Genomic DNA, 25707 nt, shown 5'->3' with positions numbered 1-25707 from the left:
GCGAGTAGTGGTAAATGGAACCTGTTCTACATGGCTAGAGGTACTGAGCAGCATCCCACAGGGTAGTGTTGGACAGGGTAGTGTTGGACCTATCCTGTTCGTCATCCTCAAACGACATGCCCGACCAGATAAGCAACATGATCCACCTATTTGCAGATGAAAAAAAAGTAAGCCAAAGACTCATAATCATCTTGATACTACCTCCCTACAGGAAGACATCGACAGGTTTGACCAATGGAAGGAGACCTGGCAGCTGAGATTCACCCAATCTGGCAACGCTGCTCACACACACTGCCCCGGCCCGGCTCTTCCACTAACTTCACTTTTTTAAATCCTGGAAAAGAAAGCACAGCGACGTACCCATGTAGAATGACGAGTTGGAGCACGGCAACGGCAACTATTTTATTACGTCAACAAATATCGATATATATCTTATATCGACAATCTGCTTGAAAATATCGAGATATGACTTTTGGTCCATATCGCCCAGCCCGTGCAACACCCATGAGATGGGACAAATGGGCAGCAGAAAAAATCTACAACAAGTCACTTGTGAAAAGGACCTTGGAGTAACGTTCCAGGATAACCTCCTTTTCCACGCCCACATATCCGAGAAAGTGAAAAAAGCCAACAGTCTCCTAGGGATGGTACACGGCAGTTTAAAATACCTCAACAATGACTCATACCTTTGAAATAAACAAGCATCCCACACGCAACTTTATATCATAGCAAAGCAGAGAAGGGTCAACATAAGCTCTAAGCTTTCCTATGACCTGTCTTCAAGGTAAAATTAAGGAATTCAGATATAGCGCAGTGCGCTGCTGGTCTCCAACTTTCCGGTACGTGATAACTCAATAAAATTGCCTATAAAACTTGTTCAAAAGATTAACGACAGAGCTGATACGAGCATCAGAGCGGAAACTGGACGAATACACTCAAGCTGATGCTGTGCAGTGTGTCAACTTCTTCCTTTCTTTAATAATTAAAGATGGACAGTGAAAATCACATTTCAAGGCGCTCCCGGGAATAACGCAGTCATCATTTTGTCAACCCAAACAGCCACCTAATATTGCGGTTTACGTGTAATATTGTTCACTGGCCGGTTATGGCAGGAATATAGCAGCTGTTGGGGAATCGTCTGGAATATCCGGATGGCGAGTCCCTGTCCCGAGTAGTATTATATACACCTAATTATTGTAATTAGGTGTATACAAACCACCTGTCCAATTATTTTTTAAAGGGGACATATTATACCACCAGGTGTGAGTGTGATTAGCCTTACAAGCCGTTTCGAAAATCTGCCACATATGACATCACTAGTGGGCGTTTCCTCCTAGATCTGTGCTGGAAAGATCAGTCTACCAGCCTACCCAGTGGACTGAAGTAAACGTTGCTTATCTATCTCCTATGTAGAGCACTACTGTAGTCTGTCCGAAATGATTTCAACGTAGCCTGTACTTTTGCTGCAAAACAAGTCGTTTTAGTGAGAAATAGGAGGTATGGTGCGAGAGCATGTTAAGAGGGTCCTTTGTTTGAATCTTGCATTGAATCTTGCACCCAACAAAGAGAGTTGGTAGCTCTGTCACTGGAGAAATTCAATCAGGTGGTTAACTTTTTTTTTATTTCGTTTTTTTGAGTCACTTTTTTTGCAGAAACAAATCTGTAATAGGACAAATATGCAAGTTTGCACAATTATGTGGGGCTCGCCTGATTTCACACCATCACAAAATTGTGAAAATCCTGGTCTAACTCATCGTGTGGACTTTTTGCAGCGTTTGTCCCAGAGGTGTGAGGCCTCACCGCTTGCAGGTCCTCTGGTGCTGTCCGTCGGTTATCTGCTCTGCCCGGTAGTAGCCGATGCTGCAGGTCAGGACGCAGCGCCACTCCTCCATCATGTAGCCTTCAGCACACTTGGTGCATCCGTCAACGCCCGTCCCTACAAGTCAAATACACCTTCAATTATAAACAGACCACAGCCACACACTGGAACTGTAGCTAATTCATAGCATAACAGATGACCGGATAGCAGATGATGTATCTTTCACTTGAATAAATAATAATAATTAAAAAAAGAAATATCTCCATGAGATTGACAATATACGAAGGAAGGATTTAAACTGAAAAAAGATGGGACATGGCGGGCGGGCTACCTGCACAGCTGGCACAGGCCTGGTGGCAGGTCTCACACGCCCGTCTGTGACCGTTGTAATACGTCCCGGGGTCACAGGTCATCTGACACTTGTTTCCTTGGAGACTGGACACAGAGAGATGGAAAGCATTAACACTGCCCATTCCAGCTGATGCCAGAACAAACAGCATTCAGCAAAACTGAGTTTAAATTAAGCCACAATTAAAATAGTTTAAGTACTGAAGGCCAACTGTTGCCAACACAAAAGATTGCATCTTGTTTAATGACTTGAAACAATTAATCTCTAGATTAATCTGAACATTATTTAAAATAAGCTTTTTTCTTGGGATTCATTTTTGCTTTTTGAAGTTAGTTAATATGAAGCAGAGACTGAGAAGGAGTAAGGATATGTGTGGTGGTGACTAATGGGTCAAGGGGGGTTTCAGGTTGTTGCTCCCAGTTGGAGCAGGCCATTGGTTGGGTTCTCTGCATTAAGCTGAAGACCAGATGGGCCCCGTTAGCCGACGTTTCCAAGAAACACTCAATGTTCTAGGTCCCCCCAGTAACACTCTATTGTAGGTAAGGTCCCCCAGTAACACTCTATTGTAGGTTAGGTTCCCCCAGTAACACTCTATTCTAGGTTAGGTTCCCCCAGTAACACTCTATTCTAGGTTAGGTTCCCCCAGTAACACTCTATTCTAGGTTAGGTTCCCCCAGTAACACTCTATTCTAGGTGAGGTCCCCCCCCAGTAACACTCTATTCTAGGTTAGGTTCCCCCAGTAACACTCTATTCTAGGTGAGGTCCCCCCCAAGGTATTCTCCATTGTAGGTGAGGTCCACCCCAGGTACTCTCCATTGTAGGTTAGGTCCCCCCTACACACACATGAACTGTGAATATAGGGACGGTAAGTGGCGGGGGGAAGAGAGAACGTGAGCGAGAGAATGTCATGTTTTCGGTCTTGTATGTTGTGACCGCCCATTACCACGTCCTGACCGGGTTGCTTTAAAAACCAGAACACTTGGTGTGGACATGTTATAAGAGCTGTCTTAAAGAGCCATCAGGAGTTACTAGGCAATAAACCAACCCTTGCTGAGTCAATTGAGGCTTGAGGGGTCCGTGGGGGAGAAGGCAACGGTAGTTTCCCTAGTTTATATCTTTATTTACAGTCAATCAGTATACATTTTTGTCTTTGCTGGTATTTTCAGGGTATGTCCAACAACACATGGGGTAAAGTGGCCTGGGGGGCGGGACCCCAAACTACAGTACAATTTAAGTGCCAAGCTGGAAGGTAGAAGAAGCATTGTGCTGGTCCATGAATCCTGATTCTACTCATTTAACCCACTGCTCCACCATAGTTCTCTCTAGACTGATTCATAGACAGAAACCTCCTGGGTCGGGATGGGTTTGAAGGCTGCGGTAAGGAAGCAGTTATTTTAAAAAGGGTAGCGTTTTGTCACAGCCCATAACAGCCGTAGTGAGATACAAGTAGGCCCCAACACAATTTTCAAACTAATCTTTACAGTAATAAACAACACCAGCTAAATAAACTGTTAAAGGGGACCTTCACAATTGCACTGTTTCTTCTGATATATGAGTACATACGTAAATGAGTACTGCTCCATATACCCCTTTCGGGCCCCTGGCCCGACAGAAAACTCTGAATCCTAGGACCTGCCTATGTGTGGGGGGTGGTCCCTTGGCCTCACCTCATTCCAGGTTTACACTCCGTGCAGATGTTGGCAGCCGAGCACCTTTTGCAGCTTTCCGCACACCTCCGGCAGATGTTGGAGTCTGGTGGAGGACAGAGTCAGACATGACTAATGGAAACCAGTGCAGTCCTCCAAATCAGAATAACGGCGGAGAGAGACAGCGAGAGAAGTGGGGTGGATCTGCGAATTTAAGAGTATTTTGTTGGTTTATCATCAGATATTGGATGGAACGTGAACAGTGTGCATGTTCGTGTAGGGCTAAACCAAATTTTCCAAGTAGTTGTTTGGTTAAAATACAAACTATTTCAGTTTTACACTCCATCATGGTAACCCAGTTGGAAAGCAAGCTGGGTGGCGATTAAGAGTCCTTGACTGATCAGTTTGTTGGATACGATCACGCCCATCCATTTCATACCAAACAGGACTTTGGTGAAAGTTAACATGCACCGCTTGTTTTTTCATCGGTGCGCACTTGCCCGTCAACTGAACGAAATAAGCCCTGGACTCCTAGGGAAGCATTACTTCTCCTATAGTCAACGGACCAGTCAACTACTAGGGTACAGCCCTGTGTGTGTGTCTGTTAATGTGCGTGTCAGTCTCTCTCTCTCTGTGTGTGCGTGTGAGTCTGTGTGCGTGTGTGCGTGCGTGTGTGTGCGCGTGCGTGCGTGCGTGTGTGCGAGGCGCTTGTGCGTGTGTGCGTGCGTGCGTGCGGTACCATGATCAAGGAAGAAACTATCTGAGCAGCTGGCCACGCAGGTGTTGGAGCCCTCGTTGAGATGGAAGCCTGGCCTGCATGTGGTACACTGGTCACTACGGCTACCAACGCACATCTCACACAGCGAGGAGCACTTCTTGCAGCGACGTCTGTCATCACGGAAGAACCCACTGGGGCACTCGGACACGCACATCCTGGAAGGAGGTGAAGGAGCGAGACCATGGACCATCAGCTACTTTAACCACTCTAGTCCTAATGCCCCGTTACGGCCCCTACTCCAGACCACTCCTCCGTTTGGAGGAGCCACTACCAAATTACTTAAAGGGGACATATCATACCACCAGGTGTGAGTGTGATTAGCCATTACAAGCCGTTTTCAAAATGTGCAGCATTGTGACATCACAGGTGGGCGTGTCCACCTAGATGTGTGACGGATAGATGAGCAGTGTTTGCTAGTCTACTGGGTAGGCTGGTAGACTGATCTATCCAGCACACATCTAGATGGACACGCCCACCTGTGATGTCACAATGCTGCACATTTTCAAACCTGCTTATAATGGCTAATCACACTCACACCTGGTGGTATGATATGTCCCCTTTAAAAAAAACTAACTACAGAAATCCATTCATAGGTCCATCTGGAGGGCCAAAACACCACAAACCATTTCCGCCATTGCAGAATTGGGACAATTCAAAACTAGATACAGCCAACAGCATAAAGTCAATAGCCGGACGAGTAAATGTCTCTGAGGGAAGGGAGGGGGCATCCTATATTCCTTTTTGCCGTCTTGACCACTCGCTGTAGTCTCTTCCTATCTGCCTCTGTGCAGTTGGTGAACCACACCGTGATGCAGTAGGTTAGGATGCTCTCAATGGTGGAGCAGTAGAAAGTAACCAGCAGCTTCTCACAGATGTTACTTTTCCTGAGTACTCTCTGGAAGTGCAGACGCTGCTGTGCCTTCTTGATGACAACTGAGGTGTTTGCAGACCAGGAAAGGTTATCAGAGATCACAGTGCCCAGGAAGGTGATGGTGTGGACCCTCCCCACGAATTTGCCATGTATGTAGAGGGGAGATGGATCTGTCCTGTGTTTCCTGAAGTCCAGGATGATTTCTTTGGTATTTTTGGTGTTCAGAGACATGTTGTTTGCTGAGCACCACTCAGACAGTTTCAGGACTGCATCCCTGTAGGCAGACTCGTCTCCCTCCGTGATCAGTCCCACCAGTGTCGTGTCATCCGCAAACTTAACGATGGTGTTGCTAGAGTGGGCGGGTCTGCAGTCCATGGTGTAGAGGGTGTAGATCAGCAAACACCCTTGTGGGGAGCCCGTGCTTATTGTGTGGGGGGTGGACAGGTGGTTTCCCAGTTTGTCTGGGGTCGGTTGGTGAGGAAGTCCTTAATCCAGGAGTAGGTAAGTGGGGGGCGTCCCAGGTCAGACAGTTTGCTGACCAGGATGTCAGGGATGGTAGTGTTAAAAGCCGAGCTGTAGTCAATGAAGAGCATCCTGACGTAGCTCTTCCGGTGTTCCAGGTGGCTCAGCGGGGTGTGGAGTGTGATGGCTATTGCGTCCTCTGTCGACCTGTTCGCACTGTAGGCGAACTGGTGAGGGTCGAAGGAGGAAGAGAGGCAGGTCCTGATGTGGTTTAGAAACACAGTCACATAGATTTAGAAATCTATGTGACTGTGTGCTTACTGTGTGGGGGTTGGGGGTGTGAGACATGCGTCGGTACACATATGGTGGAGCAGATATTCACTTGTCTCCAATATTAACACCAATTTAGCACGGTGACACAGTATGGGCCGGAGGGTGGAAGACGGGAGAAGGGGTGCATGCCGTTGCTATATGGTTAACAGGTGGGGGAACATTTGGTGATCTGCCGCCATGCTCACCTCTGGGTCATGCGGGCCCCTATTGCGGAAGAACTCCAGAATAACAAAAAGTTAAACACCTGTGTGTGTGTGTGCGCGTGTGTTTTGGTATCTGTGCGTGTATGAACTCTGAAAGGATTACTGTGCGATTGACCACCAAATGCTCGACTATTAATCTGCTGTAATGAAATGCAGATGACATTCCACACGCTTGATGACATAAATTCCCTTTCTAAAACACAGCTGCATAACTAAACATAATCATCTAGTCATTACCATTAACAGTTTAACCTAGACATGAAACTACACCTTAACATCATGACCGTAAGCAACAACTTAACCTAGGTGTTGCCCATGACCATTAACAACACCTTAACCTAGTCATAACCATGAAAAACACATTAACATGACCAAACATTTTAACCTAGTAGTGACCATTAAGATCACCTTAAACTAGACGTAACCAAACATCTTAACCTAGTCATGAGCATTAAAAATACCTTAACCTAGACTTGATGAAACACCATAACCTAGTCATGACCATTAACACTGCATTAAAAAGACCTTAACCTAGACATAACCAAACATCTTAACCTAGTCATGACCATTAAAAATACCTTAACCTAGACATGATGAAACACCTTAACCTAGTCATGACCACTAACATCTTAAGCTATACTTGCCCAAACACCTTAACCTAACCCTAACCAATTCGTCTTCAGTTTGTGCGACACGCACACAACCGTGTCTGACTCTAATCTGTGTATGTTTATCAAAGACTTATGGAAGGATATAATTACCTGAACCACCCCCACAACGACAGGCTTTATTCATTTCTCAGTCCCCATTGAAGTACAAAAGGTTGCAGAATCTTTAAAAGGCACAATAATGGTAAGGTAACCTGCTGCCAGGTTAGCTGCTGGGCTAGCCTTTTATTAGCACCGATAGCCAAGGACACAAAAGGCAGCTACAATTAGCCTTTGATCCTCAAACAGCAAAAACACCCAAACCCAAACATTGTTCACCCAGGTCCCACCTGGACCAACACACCAATACACAAAGGCACTCGCTTGATCCTCAATAACTTTAGACTGCATGATTGCGCAAGCACACGCACGCACGCACACACACACACACACACACACGTACACAAATCAAAAGATTGTGTGAAGAGTAATTTCTTAAAGTTCTTAAAGATCCTCAACCGCGGCAAAACAATTATGGGAAACGTATAGGACTACTTGATTACTTACCGATTGTGAGGATTATATAAAAAAAGTAGTGTTTGTCAAAACCTTTGGTACATTAAGATTGTGAAGCGGCAAAGCAAATGCACTGAACATGATCCCACTTGGGAAATAATAACTGTCTTGAAACAGCTCACTACAGGGTGTAGTCTAAAAGTACATGAAATATTTCAAAAGCTGCTTGCCTTGTGTTGTTCTTGAACTTGAAGAAGTAGTGGAGGCAGTTGATGCAGTGGTGGGGTCCTGGGCCCTCGCAGCCATTCTCATTGCATTCAGAGTGACATGGGCCTGAAGGCAGGGGCCGCACGCACACACACACACACACACACACACACACACACACACACACACACACACACACACACACACACACACACACACACACACACACACACACACACACAAAACTCTTGGGACAACAGCCCTAACAAAGAATTTTGCTGCCTTTGACGTGATAGAGCTGAACCTCTGACCTTATATCAGGCGTAATGCATTTTGATAAATTTCTAAAGCCCAACTCATCAGTAATGACTGCACTCACTTGTGTCTGCAGACTTATGTCTGCGGGCATTGCTTGATGTACACTTCAAGTATTATTAAAGATAAACGGACAAGTCTGTGTAGTTCTCTGGTGTTGTGCCTCTAACTATAAAGTACACAAACTTGAGAAACGACAAGCTATTGTACCATTTATGTGGGCATAGGCTAACCCTTGTATCAAAGCACATTTTGCATTTGTTGGCAAACTGGAGTAGGCCAGTAGGCCTACCTGGCCGTAGATCATTATTTTGATTTATTAAAGTTATTTTATATAGTTGTAATGCTTGACATAAGTGGTTGATGACATAGAAAATATCTACATCCTTTATGCTGACTGATTTTGGTAATGTCATGATACTATTTTAAATCCTTTATGCTGTCTGATTCTGGTAATGTCTTGACGCAATTTGACATTGTATATTCAGACTTATTCTGGTAATATCATGATGCTATTCTCCATCTCATTGGGTCCTCATACCGTTGTACTCCTCGGTGAAGTCCTCCTCAGCACGCTCCACCAGGTCGGTGGAACGGGGTTTCTCGCTGTGTGGTGAGGAGTACGGGTGCACCGAGGTTCCATAAAGCACCAGAGACCACTCCTTTAGTTTGCCTTCAGAGAGAGAGACATGAAAACATTTATCGACAATCGATTTACTTTTACCGCATAAGGATACAGGAGCTACTGATCCAGTGACTCATTCGCAGGGGTAAGGGTGTGGGTTTAGCAGCTCAAGCTAACCTCTAGCTAATAGGTTTTGTGAGCCGTTTGTATCTGTACAAGGTGTTTAGATACCATCAAATGCTGGGTGATTCTACAAGTTTACTACAAAGGAAGCAGGCCAAAAACCTGCATGTTTATACCAATGCTCCCCTGGGCCCAAGGTATAGTTTCATTTCACATTCAAATAATTTAAATGAGATGGAGAACAAGCACACACAGAAAAAATACATGGATGAACGCGTAGACAGCAGACAGACACTTCTAGATACAGAATAACAAAAGACAGTTTTGATAGACTGAATATTCTGACCCCAAGTACTAATTTCCATTGGTGGGAAAATATAGATTCAGTAAATTTATAAGAACAGTAAGCACTTAATTCTATGATTGTTTTGGTTCAGGAGGTTTGTCAATGCTGCTCTCCGACCTGGGACTTTCTGGCTCCTGAGCTGAGACAGCGAGTCGTAGATCTCCAGGACCCAGTCCCCGGCCGCCTTTTCTCCCCAGCAGTGGGTGGTCATGAACTCCCAGTTCTTAAAGCCCTCTGAGGAATGGTCAAACAACCTACATACAAAGAACACAAACCCCAAGATTAACAACACAGACATGCTAATAATATAAATATAAATGTATTAAATAAACAAATTTAATGATTGTTAACTAATAATTGGTGCTTGTAGAACTGTTGAATAAAAGCAATATCGAACTCAAGGTCGTGCTGTTGTACTGAATATCAGTACGGCTGTGATTATCTTTGGCACTCGGCCCACGGCCTCATACCTACGACAGAATCACAGCCTTGCTGATATTCAGTACAACAGCAAAAAATAAGTAAAAAATAGGTTAAACAGATTACAATGAGATACAATGAAGCAAAAGGTAAAAAGAAGATAAACTAAGTACAACAAGACACAATAAAACATTAGTAGCAACGTAGCTACAAACGAAGACATGAGTACAAAATTATTGCTGAATTAACCAGGATTTGGTAACTCTCTTAAACATGTTGTAGTTTGCACCAAAATGTCAAGTGATCAGGTAGCAAGTTCCAGGATTTTGCTCCTTTCACAGAAAAATCTGTGTGAGCAAAAGATGTTTTGCAGAACGAATCTTTACAGTTGCCACTTTAAGCTGCTCTGGTGGATCTGCTGCAGCTCTGTGTAGTCTGTTCATGTATTTACAGAGAGGCTGAGGAGCAAGTCCATTTAAACACAAGCTTTACATCATGGAAATCAATTAAGTCGCTAAACTTAAAATGTTGCATTTACTTAAATTGTGGCAATGATGGTACCTAATTTTCTTTTGTCAAAGATATTCAAGGCCCGATTGTAGAGGCACTCTATAGATTTAATTACTGATTGGTTGGCCTGGGACCAGGTAATTAAACCATAGGACAGATGTGAAAGTATTATTGAGCTTAAGAATAGCAAGGCACATTCAAATGTCAAGCAATTTCATATCATCTTGAAACAGCTAAGCCTTAATCATTTTATAAATCTTTTCAGCATGACTTTTAAAATTAAACAGAATGTAAAACCATCCCTAAATACTTACTTGTTCAATGAGCTCATCTTTAATAACATTCAAGTTCATGTATACAAAGAGCCTCAGAGTGTTTCATTATGTCCTGAATGTTGCCCTTCATGTTACCTGTTGGCCAGCAGCTGAGACTTGGTCCCAGAGGGTGAGGTGAGGTTGATGGACAGGTCCCCGCGGCGGGGGTGCGTGATGGTGATGCGCACGACCACGTGCTCCAGGTAGATGACACGGTGGTTGGGGTTGTCGGTGCAGCCTGTGGCTTTGTACACGGAGCGCACAACGTGTTCCGATCGGATGGTTCTGGAAATACACATGTCGAGGCAACTTGGTCAGTTGGCTTCTCTCGATTTATTATAGCATAAAAGCTTTTCAGAGGTTGAAGGTGACAAAAATGGGAATTACAACCAACATATCTGTATGTGATATGCTTGTACAGAACATGGTATAACTGTATATAATTGGTATAACTGTATACTGTATTGTTGGGCATTTTCAAGAGAAACACTGCTAATACTGAAAGACAATTAAATATCCAATGAGATTACTTATCCATATGCATGCATCTGATGTGAGCTACACCTCATCGCAGCCATCATTCAATGCATCTGGCAGAGAAGCTTGACTGTTGAACACCGGAAGGCTCTTGAAGAAGAGCTTAGTCTACAAGTCAATACTCTCCAGCATCATGTAGGGCTATGTTAGGCTGGAACCATGTACAGTAGGGCTCTGGGTCACCACCAACAAGAACTATGTCGGGCTCTGGTTTACCACCAACAAGAATCATATAGGGCTCTGGTTCACCACCAACAAGAACCAAGTAGAGCTCTGGGTCACCACCACCCAGCATCAATGGGTTGCTCTGGGTCAGCACTACCCAGCATCATGTGGTGCTCTACCAGGGTCAACACCACCCCGCATCATGTGATGGTCTCGGTCAACACCAAGCAATCTCCAGTGCTGGATCTGAGGCTGCAGCTCAAAGCACAGCCAGAAAATGATCTCTTCTTGCAGAATGGAGGAGGGGGAAAGTGACGAAGGCCATAATGTTTTTTCTTCTAGCCCATGTGTTGGAAAGAAGGGCTCGTAAGACTCACAGTTGTAAGGGTTATGACAGTGGTGTTAACATTTGTTCGGGATTGTGTACTGATAAAATACAGAGATCTATCAATGCAGCCCAAGCACAACTTTGTTTCGATAACTCAAGCCATTTCAAACGTTCCTTCTTCAGCTGTTCATTAGCCACTATGGCCCTCTACTATGACACGGTCATCACACACACTCAGTGCTCAGCATTTTACATAGTCTGCAATGCAAAGAGAAAAAGGCTTGTTCTTTGATCTCTTCTTGGAAAACGTAGTTCCAAGGAGTTGATTTTGAGGATGTCTTCATACTTTTTTAGAGGGATCATCCAGTAATCTCATTGCATCCAACCTTTTACTCCTTACCAGTCCAGGTACTCACACATGAAAAGCCACATCTAAATAATAGCTAAATAATTTGGCATTTGATACAATAATCTACTTCAAAATAACATTTAATTCAACATCAATGAGAACATATAATCCTTAAAAGTATTATTTGAAGTATTGGTATGATTGCACCTTACAGTGATGATGGCAGAGCAAGCAAAGGTCTAAACACTACATTATAAGCTTGTGCAAGGAGTGTGGAATACCAGGAACAATTTCTATTTTCCAGGCGTAGGAAAGACAAAGTCTGAGGTGGTTAGACAGGCTGAGGCTGACATCACAGCTCTGGCTCCATGACAACATAACGCAGACATCTGAACCTTGGACACGGGGAGTAGCAGAGCAGACATCTGAACCATGCAAACAGAGACCAGCAGAGCAGACATCTTAGCCATGCACACAGAGACCAGCAGAGCAGACATCTGAACCATGCACACAGAGACAAGCAGAGAAGACAACTGAAGTAGATACAGCCAGCGATTAGGACCGGCCTGCACACAAATCGGCCTGTTTGTCGTGTGTGCGCTCCAAGGGGAGCGAATCGAGCGATTGCAGACATTACCAAACGCACTGCAGAAAGAGGGGCCGGCCAGAGGGTGTATGAGTAACGCAGCCGTGACGTGGAGCCTGTGAGTTATGTAGCTAGCTGGATGTGTAATGACACGAGAGGGAACGCTGGAAAAACACACCCTCCCATGTGCGTGTGAGGATGTGCCGACAAGGCACATCCTCACACGCACATGGGAGGGTGTGTTTTGGTACACACCCTCGACTCCCCAGCTAGACTCTAATGGGCCCACCTAATGAGGGCCGACGGAGCAGGAAGACCCCAACAACGACCGACCGACCGACCGACAGACACAGAGAGATGGTCATGCTTCCCATGAGCTCCTGAACATTTTTCAGAAAAACTGAAGAAACAACTTTTTAAAGTTGGAACAATTTGGATTTTCCTTCACAAAGACAAAAAGAAAGACATACCTTCATCATACATTAACAAACATCCTTACACAAGGATTTCATAGTTAACTTTGGACAAATCACCCCGAAGGACCTTCTTCAACAGGGATTAATTCACGGACATTCAAGGATTATTTCCCACTTTGGAAGCTAAACAAACGAACAAGGGGGAATACTGGTTAATTTGGAGTGAGTACTAGACAGTCTGAAGAAACTTCACCAAACAGAAAGTTAAATATATTGAAAGAATCTATATAAATTTGTTAATTTAGTACTGCATACCAAGCTACAAAGACAGTAGACCTGGCACCGACTTGGCTGCAAAGGTACATTGAGGTGTGAAAGGTGTGAAATTCCTTTCTACTGAAACAATGGAGACAGTATTTAAGAACAACCCCCACACAAGTACAGAAGGTGCAAACCCCCCTACTCTTGCCCAACACCCCTGTACAGAGGCCATCAAAATACAGTACCCAACCAGGGCAACGAATAAGCCGGCACGAAAAATATTTAAAGAAGAGTTCATCAAAAGCAACCCAGAGCCACTGTATGCAGAATGCCCTAAGAATGGAAATACAAGCAACTTCATTTTCCATACGGAATATCCCAAGGCATGGCACACTATCCCTCCGCTAAGAAAGAGGGCTTTAGCGGAGGATAGACCCTTAAAATAAACCCAGATGATGAGCCAACCCCTGTTCAACTGTACAAGAAAGGCACATTTTGATTCAGGGAAACCTCAGTCTCCTGGAACAAAACTTTTCCAAGATCAAAGAAAGAGCACAGGAGGAGAAAGCCCAACCTGGTGACTACCCCCTCCCCCCTCCCCCCACCACCACCACCACAAGCCACCTGGACACACTCAGAACGATGCCACAGACGAGCCTCACCTGATGGACCACTCACTCATGGAAATGAGGGATCGCTTCACCCAGATGGAGATAAGGCAAGTTGAGCTTGAGCAACAGCTTAACACCCTCCAATCAGCACAGACCAGTCCAGCCTACCACACGCAGCAAGAATGGAGAAAGAGACATGTCTGCTCTCTGGACCCTACTGAGAGAATTCCAAGACAAAGAGGACACAAGGAGAGCAGAGACGAGCCAGCTGAATGAGGTGGTTTAGAAGCTTATGAGGGAAGTCAGGAAGCTGAGCTGCAACAAGCAACCTGTAAGAGTGCCCTCCACCTCCCCTGAGGAGAACCTGCCCCAGCAACAGGTTGATGACAGCCCCAAAACATCAGCAGAGACAGACCAGCTGCCTTCCACCCCACCTACCCCAAACAACACTACTGCCAGATGCCCCGAAGATACCCCCACATCCAATGAGGAGACACAAAACCCACAGATTGTGCTGCATATAGACTCAAATGGGAGGTACATAGAGGAGAAGAAAATCTTCGCCAAACACAGAGTGGCTAAACTCAGATGCAGGAACACCCAACATGCACTGGAGTTGCTGACCGAGGACAAGCGGGGGTCGCCCAGCCACATCATAATCCACACAGGCACAAACGACCTTCGAAGCAAGCAAGAAAGGACGTTGCTCTCAACTGCCAGCCCAACACATCGCACAGGACTAGCATAGCCATGGGCATCCCACCCAGACCCACGTCGAGAGGCCCCCCTGCATCCAGACCGCCCCCTCGCCCCGGAGAACCCCTCACTCCAAAAAGACCCCTTCCCCACAGACCACATCACCACGAGCCGTACACCCACACTCACACACCCTGGAGCCACCAGCCAAGGCCGACGGCCCCTCTGCCTACCCCACTTAAAACCTACTCCCAGGCTGTGAGCAGGGGATAAAGCCCATCCCGAGACCGTAGCATACACAGGATTCTCAGTGAGCTCTACACGTTCCTGATCCATAACTAAACTACTCGACCATCAAACACAAGACACCATGGAACACGAAGCCTTTACTATTTCGTCCTTGTAAACAAGGCCTGCCTTTGGTCTGAAAAGTAGAAACCTAGACTTCATCAAGGAAATCCGAAACACAGACATTGTCATCCTCCAAGAGACCTGGTGTAGAGGAGATGGTCCCACTGGCTGCCCTCTAAACTACAGAGAGCTGGTGGTACCATCCACCAGACTACCATGGGTGAAACAAGGAAGAGAATCGGGAGGTATTTTAATTTTGTACAAATCCGAACTCACCAACTCTGTTAAATTAATCTAAACAGGGCAATCCTTCATCTGGTTAGAGAAAGACAAGGGACTTATCGCATCAGAAGAAAATATCCTCCTGTGTGCAACATATATCCCACCACTAGAATCCCCATACTACAATGAGGAAAGCTTCTCTATACTAGAGGAGGAGATCAACCTCTTCCAGGCCCATGGTCATATTCTAATCTGTGGTGACCTCAACGCCAGGACGGGACAGGGGCCTGACACCATCAGCACACAGGGAGATAAACACCTACCAAGAGACGGGACCATCACCTCCCCAAAGTGTCCGGCCAGATATAACTATGACAAAGCTACAAACAAACATGGACTACAACTGTTACAGCTGTGCCACACCCAGGGACTGTACATGGCAAATCCCACGGAGACCCCTATGGAAGATACACCTAAAGCTCATATCTCGACAGTAGTGCTGTAGATTATTTTATCACAGACCTTAGCCCTGGGTCTCTCAGAGCTTTCAAAGTCAGCCCCTTAACACCACTATCAGACCACAGCAAAATCACAGCCTATCTACATAGACCAGCACCTAACCAAGAGGCATTAAAACCAAACAAACTACACACAATAAACAAATGCTATAGATGGAAGGAGAGCAGTGTCGAAACATATCAGAACACCATAAAACAAAAACACATTCAGACACTTCTAGATAACTTCCTAGACAAAACCTTTCACTGCAACAACAAATGGATCAACATGGCAGTAGAAAGCCTTAACATATTTGACATCTCAGCCTTACAATCAAACCTGAAGGTCTCAAACAGTCGAACTAAGAACAAAAACAACATTAACGAAACATTGAGAAACCTGTCAAATCAGAAACATAGGGACTCAGACAACAACAATATCCATCTCCATTATTATGAGACCTTAAAACAATACAGAACCACAATAAGGAGAAAAAGGAACCAACATGCTAGAAACCGGATAAACCAAATTGAGGAATCCATAGACTCAAACCATTTCTGGGAAAATTGGAACACACTTAAAAACGGGAAGAAATATAGCTGCAAGCAACCATGAAGGGGTCCTACTCTATGACCGTTTGGCCGTATGGCCGACAGTATGACCGTATGACCGACATTGTGACCGCATAACCGACAGTATGACCGACAGTATGACCAACAGTATGACCGTATGACCATTTGACCGACAGTATGACCATTTGACCGACAGTATGACCATTTGACCTACAGTGTGACTGTGGACTGCCATGGGCAGATTAGCGGATATTTTTAGAAATAGAAGTCTTCCGTTCATGGAGGTATGGTAAGTTTGGTCGGTATGGTAACATGGCATTGGTATGCCTTAAAAACTGGTTTAACCCTAACCCTGGTCTAACCCTAACCCTAACCCTAAGGCCTAACCCTAACCCTCTATTTTGAGAAATAGAAGTCTTCCGTACGTGGAGGTATGGTGAGCTTGGTCGGTATGGTAACATGGCATTGGTATGCCTTAAAAACTTGTTTAAGGCATAAACCAGTTTTTATACCTGGTTTAACCCTAACCCTGGTCTAACCCTAACCCTAACCCTAAGGCCTAACACTAACAGTAACCCTAACGTCTAACCCTAACCCTAAGACCTAACCCTAAGGCCTAAACCTAACCCTTTACCAGAAGTTAACATATCAAGACAATCACCAACCATGTTTCTAAAGCATATTGAGTCAAAATCCACTGTCAAACTGACTTTTTTTGTTAATTACGTGTGTACCGCTTTAAGACCCAGCCTGCATTGTAGAATGGCCTCGGTTCAGAAAGACAACTTCAAACAAATGCATCCAATTTTTATTTTCAGATATCGACTTAAACATCTGAGATATGCTTGCATTTCACTTTAAAATGTAGATCTCTGCCGTCTTTGTCCTTATTGCTATGAATTTAACACCCTAAGGCCTAAGCTTAACCCTAACACTAACCCTAATCCTAACGCCTAACCCTAAGGCCTAACCCTAACCCTTACCCTAAGGCCTAACCCTAACCCTTACCCTAAGGCTTAACCCTAAGGCCTAACCCTCACCGTAACCCTAACCCTTTACCGGAAGTTAACATATCAAAACAATCACCAATCATGTTTCTAAAGCATACTGTGTCAAAAGCCATCTAATGGTGCATGTATAACAAGTTTCATACATATTGCACTTTCCTAGTGGAAATGGCAGCCTTTTGAGTATGTTACACTTCAAAGGCGTGTTATAGCGCCACCTATAGTTCATTTAACTTTTGACCATGTAGTTTTTGAGATATGGCCGATTTTGTCAGGAAAATAATAATAATACTAACGAATACAATAGAGTTCCTACGGATTTCGTAGGACCCCTAATAATCCCAACGATTACAACAGGGTTCCTACGGATTTCGTAGGACCCCTTATAATAATAATAATAATACCAACGATTACAATAGGGTTCCTACGGATTTCGTAGGACCCCTAAATATAGTTACAAGCAACCATGAAGGGGTCCTAACCCTAACCCTAAGGCCTAACCCTAACACTAACCCTAACGCCTAACCCTAAGGCCTAACCCTTTACCATAAGGTTACATATCAAAACAATCACCAACCATGTTTCTAAAGCATACTGTGTCAAAATCCACTGTCGAACAGACATTTTTTTTAATAAGGTGTGTACTGCTTTAAAGCCCAGCCTGCATTGTAGAATGGCCGCGGTTCAGAAAGACAACTTCAAACAAATGCATCAAATTTTTATTTTCAGATAACAACTTCTGGCATGGGTATACTATGGAATCTACCCTTTGTAGCCATATTCAACAGCCGAGCCTTCGTGTATTAAACGCAATGTTAGAGCTGTTTAAACATTGGAGATATGCATGTATTTCACTTTAAAACGTATATCTCTGCCGTCTTCAGCCTTATTGCTATGAATTTAACACCATATAGTTCCACGGTAACCTGGTACATGTGTGCCGGGTTTGCAGCTTTTAGCCCTTTCGGCACCAAAGGAGTTAATGTGTGGGTGTTTGGTCAAGTTGTGGTACCTGCACTATATCCAAATGGACTGACCGTATGGGTTGCAGCGTGAAAGTTGTTCATCATGACATATGGTGCATGTATAACAAGTTTCATACATATTGCAATTTCCTAGTGAAAATATCAGCCTGTTGAGTACAAAGGCTTGTTATAGCGTCACCTATAGTTCATTCTGGCCCATCCTTGTTATTTCACGAGTTCTACAAGCCTGCAAATTTTCAGAACTTTTGACCATGTAGTTTTTGAGATATAGCCGATATTGTCAGGAAAAAAATAATAATACTAACGATTACAATAGGGTTCCTACAGATTTCGTAGGACCCCTAATTAAGCATTCAAAATGGAGATTAATGGGTAAACCACCTCTCCAATCTCTTCGGCCCCATTGTAAAGTACAAAGAACAAACACATATACAAGATAAATAACAAAACCTAGAATCAGTTATTAAAGATTATCAGAACTAACTAGACAAGGGGTCGGCAACTGGCGGCCCGTGGGCCATAACTGTCCCGCAAGACATAATATCTGGCCAGCCAGATTATTCAGAAGTTTTTTTTAGAATATCAAATATCTATATCTGTTATCTTAAATTTAAAGGTCCGGATACAGTGAACTTTTTTTTCTTTCACAACCATTTCTGAACTTAATTGTATCAAATCCTGCTACTACTCCCGGAATGTTAGAGACACACTCGTCACGTCACGCGTAAGCTGCGAGGGGCTGAGCGGGAGATATTGGAAACTATGCAATATTCAATTAAATGGAACCCCCTTTATAGGCCTATATAGCCTACAACAACCATGGCGACCCGACATTACGTATTTTTGCGTGATACTGCACGTAGAGAAAGGCAGGAGCTGTTGACGAAAGTCCACAAAAGATTTAAGACGCCAAACTCTGAGACTTTGCTGTTTAATGCAAGTAGAGTTTCTGATGAGGCTACTTTGCCTACAGCTCTTCTAACGGTGAGTAGGCTAGGAACGGAGGTTTGTGTGTGTTCGCAGTCAGTCAGCACCCACCATGGTGTATATGTGTGCGCAGTCAGTCAGCACCCGCCGTGGTGTGTATGTGTGTTGTGTTGTGTGAAGTGTTTTAAGAGTGGTTAGCTGCTTTTTAAGGTGCGCACTACTGCCCTTTCTCCAGCATAAGGCCTTTCTACAGTGCCAAGCCGGTTCGGTCGAGGCTTGGCATGCCCGGCGATTTCACCGTCTTATCTCAAGTTTTCTCAAACCGAGGGGGTAAAATCCCCCGTTCGTCACGGCGCAGGCTTTCTTGGTTCACTGGAGAAGGCGGGGCTGCGCACGGAGTCTAGACCTCTTTAGAATAATTTGCATATTCCCGAATGTTTTTATTTTTTTATGAATGAAGACACTCCACATGCAAGAATGAGTTCACGTCGAGTGTAGGCTACAAACGCGATTAACTATTTTCAAGTGCAAAAACGCCAACATATTATTTATTTTGCTGACCACTTTTGGGTTAGGGACGGGTTAGGGTTTTTTATCCCGACAAAAGCACAGTAAGGACAGTTCCTCTGCATCTCTCTCATAGATCGCACCATCTTTCAACGTCTTTGTTTAATATGACTGCATCACCTTCTCTCACATGATCAGCAGCTCGCTGACTTCACTTTCTCTCCAGTTAGAACTGCTCATGATGATATCGCTGTGCTTGTTTATATGTATCTAGTGCTTGGTAGGCATATGACTAAGCCAGCTGACGGGCCTGCGTTGCAGTTCCAGATGCACTTTCATTAATCAATTCCTTGAACTACCCTTTGACAATGTTCTGGCCCGCCACCTTTTGGCTGGAAAAAAATTGGCCCGAGGCCAAACTTAGTTGCCGACCCCTGAACTAGACTCTCCAATCACATTAAAAGAACTACAGGACAAAAAAAGTTCTCTAAAACTAAAAAAGGCATGTGGTGGCATTGATGGTATTCTAAATGAAATTATTAAATATACAGATCTCAAATTCCAAATGGCAATTCGAAAACTGCTTAACAGTGTTCTCAGCTCCAGGATCTTCCCCAATATTTGGAACCAAGGGCTGATTAGCGCAATCCACAAAAGTGGAGATACATTTGACCCTAATAACTACAGAGGGGTCTGTGTCAACAGCAACCTTGGTAAAATTCTATGTATGATTATAAATAGCAGAATACTTAACTTCCTGACTGACACTAATGCAATAAGCAAAAACCAATTCGGCTTCTTACCAACTACTACTCCTTGGGAAAGGAGTTGTTCGGTCAAGGAATGTCTAGTTCAGGGTGAGATATCCGGATATGTCTGTTTCAGTTTCTCTTACTACTACCCAGGTAGGTTAGTGTGTATCTATCTGTTGTGTCTTATCTGTAATGAATGAATCTTCACAATCGTCTGTGGCGGTGTTCACGGCTGGCCACGCCGTATCCAACACATCCACAGTTCTATTGGACAAAGCTCGCCATCGTAGATTCAATTTTCCTGGGATCAAACAAAAAAAACAACCGGAGTTTCAAGTGAAATATAATTCACGGTAATTATCCTCTATTTTCAATGTTCAGGTCCGGGAGACTCTCTGATGTGCTTAATATCTGCCGTGTGTCCAGTGTTACAGCTCAAGGTGACCCCCTGGAAACGGGGTGCTCACGTGTAATTTCCTGCTACTGGAATTATGTCGAGCGCTCCCTACTGGAGAACACATGCAATTGCATCTTTAAATAATAAAGGGTTTAGTAGCCCTATATTCCATATGGGTTACAAGACCATATAGTCACATTAAGCACCCTCATTGACCACCAAATAAACCAAAACAAACGCAAACTATTCTCCTGCTTTGTAGACCTTAAAAAAGCCTTTGACTCAATTTGGCATGATGGTCTGTTTAAATTAATAGAAAGTGGTGTTGGAGGAAAGACTTACGACATCATAAAGTTCATGTACACAAACAAAAAATGTGCAGTTAAGATAGGAAAGAAACACACAGACTTCTTTCCCACAAAGCCGGGGTGTGAGACAGGGACGCAGCTTGAGTCCAACCCTGTTCAAAATATACATTAACCAACTAGCAAGGACATTAGAAGAGTCTGCAGCCCATGGCATAACACTGGTAGACACCAAAACCAAATGTCTGCTGTTTGTAGATGACCTGGTGCTGCTGTCCCCAACCAAAGAAGGCTTACAGCAGCACCTAGATCTTCTGCACAGCTTCTCTAAAGGCTGGGCCCTGACAGTGAACCTTAGTAAAACATAAATAATGATATTTGAAAAAAGATCCAGCCTCAACAAATACACATTCCACCTAGACACTGTTACTCTAGAGCAAACAAAAAACTATACCTACCTTGGCATAAACATGAACGCCACAGGAAATTTCAACAAAGCTGTTAATGACCTGAGAAACAAGGCAAGGCTGGCATTTTATGCCATAAAAAGAAATATCAAACTAGACATCCCAATTAAGATCTGGCTAAAAATATTTGACGCAGTGAAAGAGCCCATTACGCTCTACGGCTATGAAGTCTGGGGCCCACTCACCAACCAAGATTTTATAAAATGGGATAAACATCAAATTAAAACTCTTCATGCAGAATTCTGCAAATCAACACTAAAAGTCCAAAGAAAGACACCAAATAATGCATGCAGATCAGAATTAGGACGATATCCAATCGTTATAAAAATTCGGAAGAGAGCCCTAAAATTTTATAACCACCTTAAGGAAAGCGACAGCAACACACTCCACAACAAGGCTTTTACCAACAGAGAGTTAGAGCCAGAAAAGTGTCCCCTTAGCCAGATTGTCCTGGGACTCTGTCCAACACACAACAACCAACACATCAGGCAAAACCAAATTATAAGAAAACAAAAGGATAATGTATTTGGCACATTGAAAAGAGTCCATCGAAAACCAGTGTAAATTGGCCTGTTATTTGTCCCATAACAGAGATTACACCGTGGCAGAATACCTGACCACCGTGACCGACCCAAAAAGGAGGAAATCCTTGACCAGATACATACTCAGCGAACACAGCCTGGCCATCAAGAAGGGACACCACAGACAGACCTGGCTCCCAAGAGAAGACAGCTCCCACTGCACACACAACCAACTAGAAACAGAACTGCACTTCCTGACTTCCTGCCAGTCATACGAAGACATCAGGAATACACACTTCCCAAAGATTACAAAGCCATGCAAGGACTTCAAAGACCCTCTAGATGCTCACAAACTGCCATACCTGTTGGGAGAAATACAACAATGTACGAACGCAGCAGCGAGATTCGTCACCTGTTGTGATGAGAGAAGGACCTCAAACTCCCCATTGACTCATCCCCCTGGACTCACTCTTCACACAATAGTTGCACTGTTGCAAACATCCTCCATAATGTAAATACTGTGTATTATTACTGGGTATTTAAAGTGTATCTTTAATTTATCTGTTTATACGAGATACTGTGATTTTTGTAATTTTTATAATATCGTACATATTACTTTTTATAGTACTTTTATAGTATAACATTTGATATGTATAGGTATTTAACGTTTTATACTTATTATATAGTATACTATGTACCTGACCTTTGTACTTTTTATTTTACCTACTTTGGCAATGCAAATGTATATTTCTCATGCCAATAAAGCTTTTTTGAATTGAATTGAATTGACGGACAGAGACAAACACAGAGAGACAGAGGCAGAGAGAGAGACGGAGAGAGGGACGGAGACAGAGACAGAGTGACCGAGAGAGGGGCAAAGAGACAGAGAGGCAGACATTCACACAAACTGGCTGCCACATATCCAATAACAAGCTGTAAAGACTCTTGCTCACCCGAGTGCGTGTGTGTGAGTGTAAGGTCTTAGGTTCAAACTAGCACAGCAGAACTAATGCCTGGCCCTTATCAGTGCAGCTTGCAGAACTTTACTCTATCACACAGGGGTCTAAATAACACACACTGGTGTGGACAGATTATATTTATATGGGCCCTATTTACTCTTGTTCTCGTCCTCCTTGCACAGCTCTTTTGAGTCGAGTTTCTTCATCCCCGAGTGGTCTCCACAAGACCCTGTACTCACTCAGCTAAATCTGCTATGTCTAATCAGATGAAAGACGAAGAAGGAATGATTACAGCTAGAGCGGGAGGTGGAGAGAGCTCCATCCCAACCTCTGGCAATACGAGCTGTAACAGTTCAGCCTTTTTAGCTAAGATGGCCCGGTGGTTAGTTATATAATCCTACCCAGCGTACGTGTATATTGGAGTACAGACATGTGCATGTTCTACCTGATCTGTCGGTCAGCGCTCTCCACGCAGATGTGCTGGGCAGGAACCTGCTTCCATCGCTCCGCCTCCTTCACCATGGCCTCTGCGTCCATCAGGCCGAAGCCGTACAAGTGGCTGACTGCAACATGATAGGATGTCCGTCAAACACCACAGCCAATCAGAATCCTTACTGATTGACTGAACAGGTTTTTTGATAAACAATGTCTATAGTTTTTCTTACTTCTGAAGTTGTCAGGTAATATAGAATATATAGATATAGTATTTGGGAGGTGCATGGAGTATAGTTCCATTGTTACTGGAGATTCCATAACATTTTTATCTGATAATGCCACTGTTTTGAAAACCAGATGGAATAAAAGGTGGTCATGTTTAAATAGATTTGATGGCATGGCCTTGCTCTCCATTTGCACAACATCTGCATGAATCTTGTGTTAACATTATAACCACTTCATCTTGGCCAGAACTAGTAACTGGGCCAGCTGGCCAGCAGAGCAGCGGTGCCAAACACATTCTGTCTGAATGGGAAGGAGATGTCATATCTCCTCAGACTCCACAATGAACAAGAAGGCAACATGGAAGCTGGAGGACTCAATTCAAACAAGCTTGAACAAACAGTACAATTATTGGCCTTTTAAAGTTGGATATACATAAACCTGACTCCGTTACATAGACTCTATCAAACACCCTCCCCATCTGTTAGCATTGATTATCAATGCATGTCTCACACCCACACACGCACACAAAGGAACACCACATGGTCAATCTTACAGGCCGCTGGCAGTATGTATTTTATTTATTGAGGTCCTGGTTGACAATTATATTTGATTAAAAGGTTATTAAGGATTGAATGTTATTTAGTTTTGGCCATAGATTAGAACAAGCTGGCCCTTCAAGTAAAGCCTTAAATGTGCCTAATATGTATTGTATCTTATGCTGGCGACAATCTCTCAAACAATGCAACACTGGAGAACGCAATCTACAAACTCAAAACGGTTGTGTGTAAAAAAAAAGATTATTTGTGTGTACTCACCATTATAACCAGCTGCATTGGTCTTCCAGTCAGGTGCGTTGAGGTGTCCTGCTCTGGACGTCTTCACGATAATGTGCTGCACGTCCCGCCAAGTCAGCACCGGGCTGCAGAGATGGAACACAACTGTTTAAAAAACACGTGTGTGTGTGTGCGTCATAATAACCTAGGTGCAAGACAACTGGGAGAAAATTAGAGACATTCAACAGCCATGCCCACACACCCATCCAGCCAGCCAGCCACCCATGCACCCACCCATCTCCCTTAGATCTCACGTGAGATCCCTCACAGGATGGCTGCCATGTGTCTGTCTCCTTTGATGTCCAAATCCATTTAAATAAGGAGAAGGCCAGAAGAAGTGGGTCACCAAGTTTCCCCGGGAATCCCTTTCCTCCTCTGCATCTCATATGCCAGACAGATGCTCTGGCTGGCTTAGAAACGCAAGTTCTTCAGGGACAACTAAACTGCAGCCCTGAGTAGCGCCTAGGTGGCAGAGCGTGTTATGGCGCATAACACGTCGGTTTCATTGACGTCTCTGGTATTTCCACAATGAGACTCGTAGTGGGGGTTATCTCAGCCATGGTTGAGAAGGAATTGGGGGAAAGGAACTTTGGCTTTGACTCCCTGAAGTACATGAACCGCGACATGGAGGAGAAAGGGATTTTCCCCCTGCCCGCTTCCGAGGCACCACCACCTCGGCACTGCCCGCTGCGGGGTTCCGGCAGGAGACAATCGCAATCAATAATCGCAGGCAACAATCCCGTTCTCCTCAATGTCGCGGTTCAGTCTACTTCAGATTGTTTTGGAAGTGGAAGAACCAGAGACGTCGGAGAACCCGACGCAGTCGTTTGAGATTCATAATATCGTCTGGAAGCGCACACAGCTTTGGCCATGATAATATATATTATATGATCTAGAAATCCATGCATAATATGATATTATTTAGATATAGAGCTCCAGGACTCCTGCTGGAGCACCCTGAGTGTTCTAGAATATTTACAGAACACAGACAAAAACCGCATGCGCCTCGCCATTATAATACCTCCACTGTACACACGCAAGCTGCTCAGGGCCACACCCCCACCCTCGACCCGCCTCTAAAAAATGGCACGTTTGTGGAGAAGCTCATTGGGGCACTGGCTCGTAGTGGCTGTTATTCTGTGTACTTTGCACTTTCATAAATAAGACATGATGCATTTTCAGTTTTATAACTGATTTTATCTGTCTTATTTTGTTTACAAGTTACAGATTGAGTCTGGAGATGATGTGGGGTACTTATTGTTTATTGTTTACATCTTAGATTACACAGTTCTGGCTGTTGCAGCTAGCT

At 44.1% G+C, this 25707-nt stretch overlaps 1 protein-coding gene across 1 annotated transcript in view; it reads right to left on the bottom strand.

Annotated features, from left to right (window-relative positions):
• The window catches only part of LOC307077753 (proprotein convertase subtilisin/kexin type 5-like), a gene marked incomplete at its 3' end in the record, with an annotated part of 123938 nt that overhangs the window by 53510 nt on the left and 44721 nt on the right, over window positions 1-25707 (bottom strand). The window contains exons 10-19 of the mRNA XM_079739220.1: window positions 24381-24484; window positions 23351-23468; window positions 10582-10770; window positions 9359-9495; window positions 8689-8820; window positions 7856-7958; window positions 4555-4748; window positions 3837-3921; window positions 2151-2254; window positions 1801-1936 (exon numbers count right to left, since the gene is read on the bottom strand). Coding sequence (XP_079595346.1) covers window positions 1801-1936; window positions 2151-2254; window positions 3837-3921; window positions 4555-4748; window positions 7856-7958; window positions 8689-8820; window positions 9359-9495; window positions 10582-10770; window positions 23351-23468; window positions 24381-24484 — 1302 coding nt within the window. The remainder of the gene's footprint in view (window positions 1-1800; window positions 1937-2150; window positions 2255-3836; window positions 3922-4554; window positions 4749-7855; window positions 7959-8688; window positions 8821-9358; window positions 9496-10581; window positions 10771-23350; window positions 23469-24380; window positions 24485-25707) is intronic.

The sequence above is a fragment of the Pollachius pollachius genome (assembly GCF_949987615.1).
Source record: "Pollachius pollachius genome assembly, chromosome: 1".
Classification (NCBI taxonomy): Eukaryota; Metazoa; Chordata; class Actinopteri; order Gadiformes; family Gadidae; genus Pollachius; species Pollachius pollachius.
This window is presented reverse-complemented; position numbering and strand designations above follow the sequence as displayed.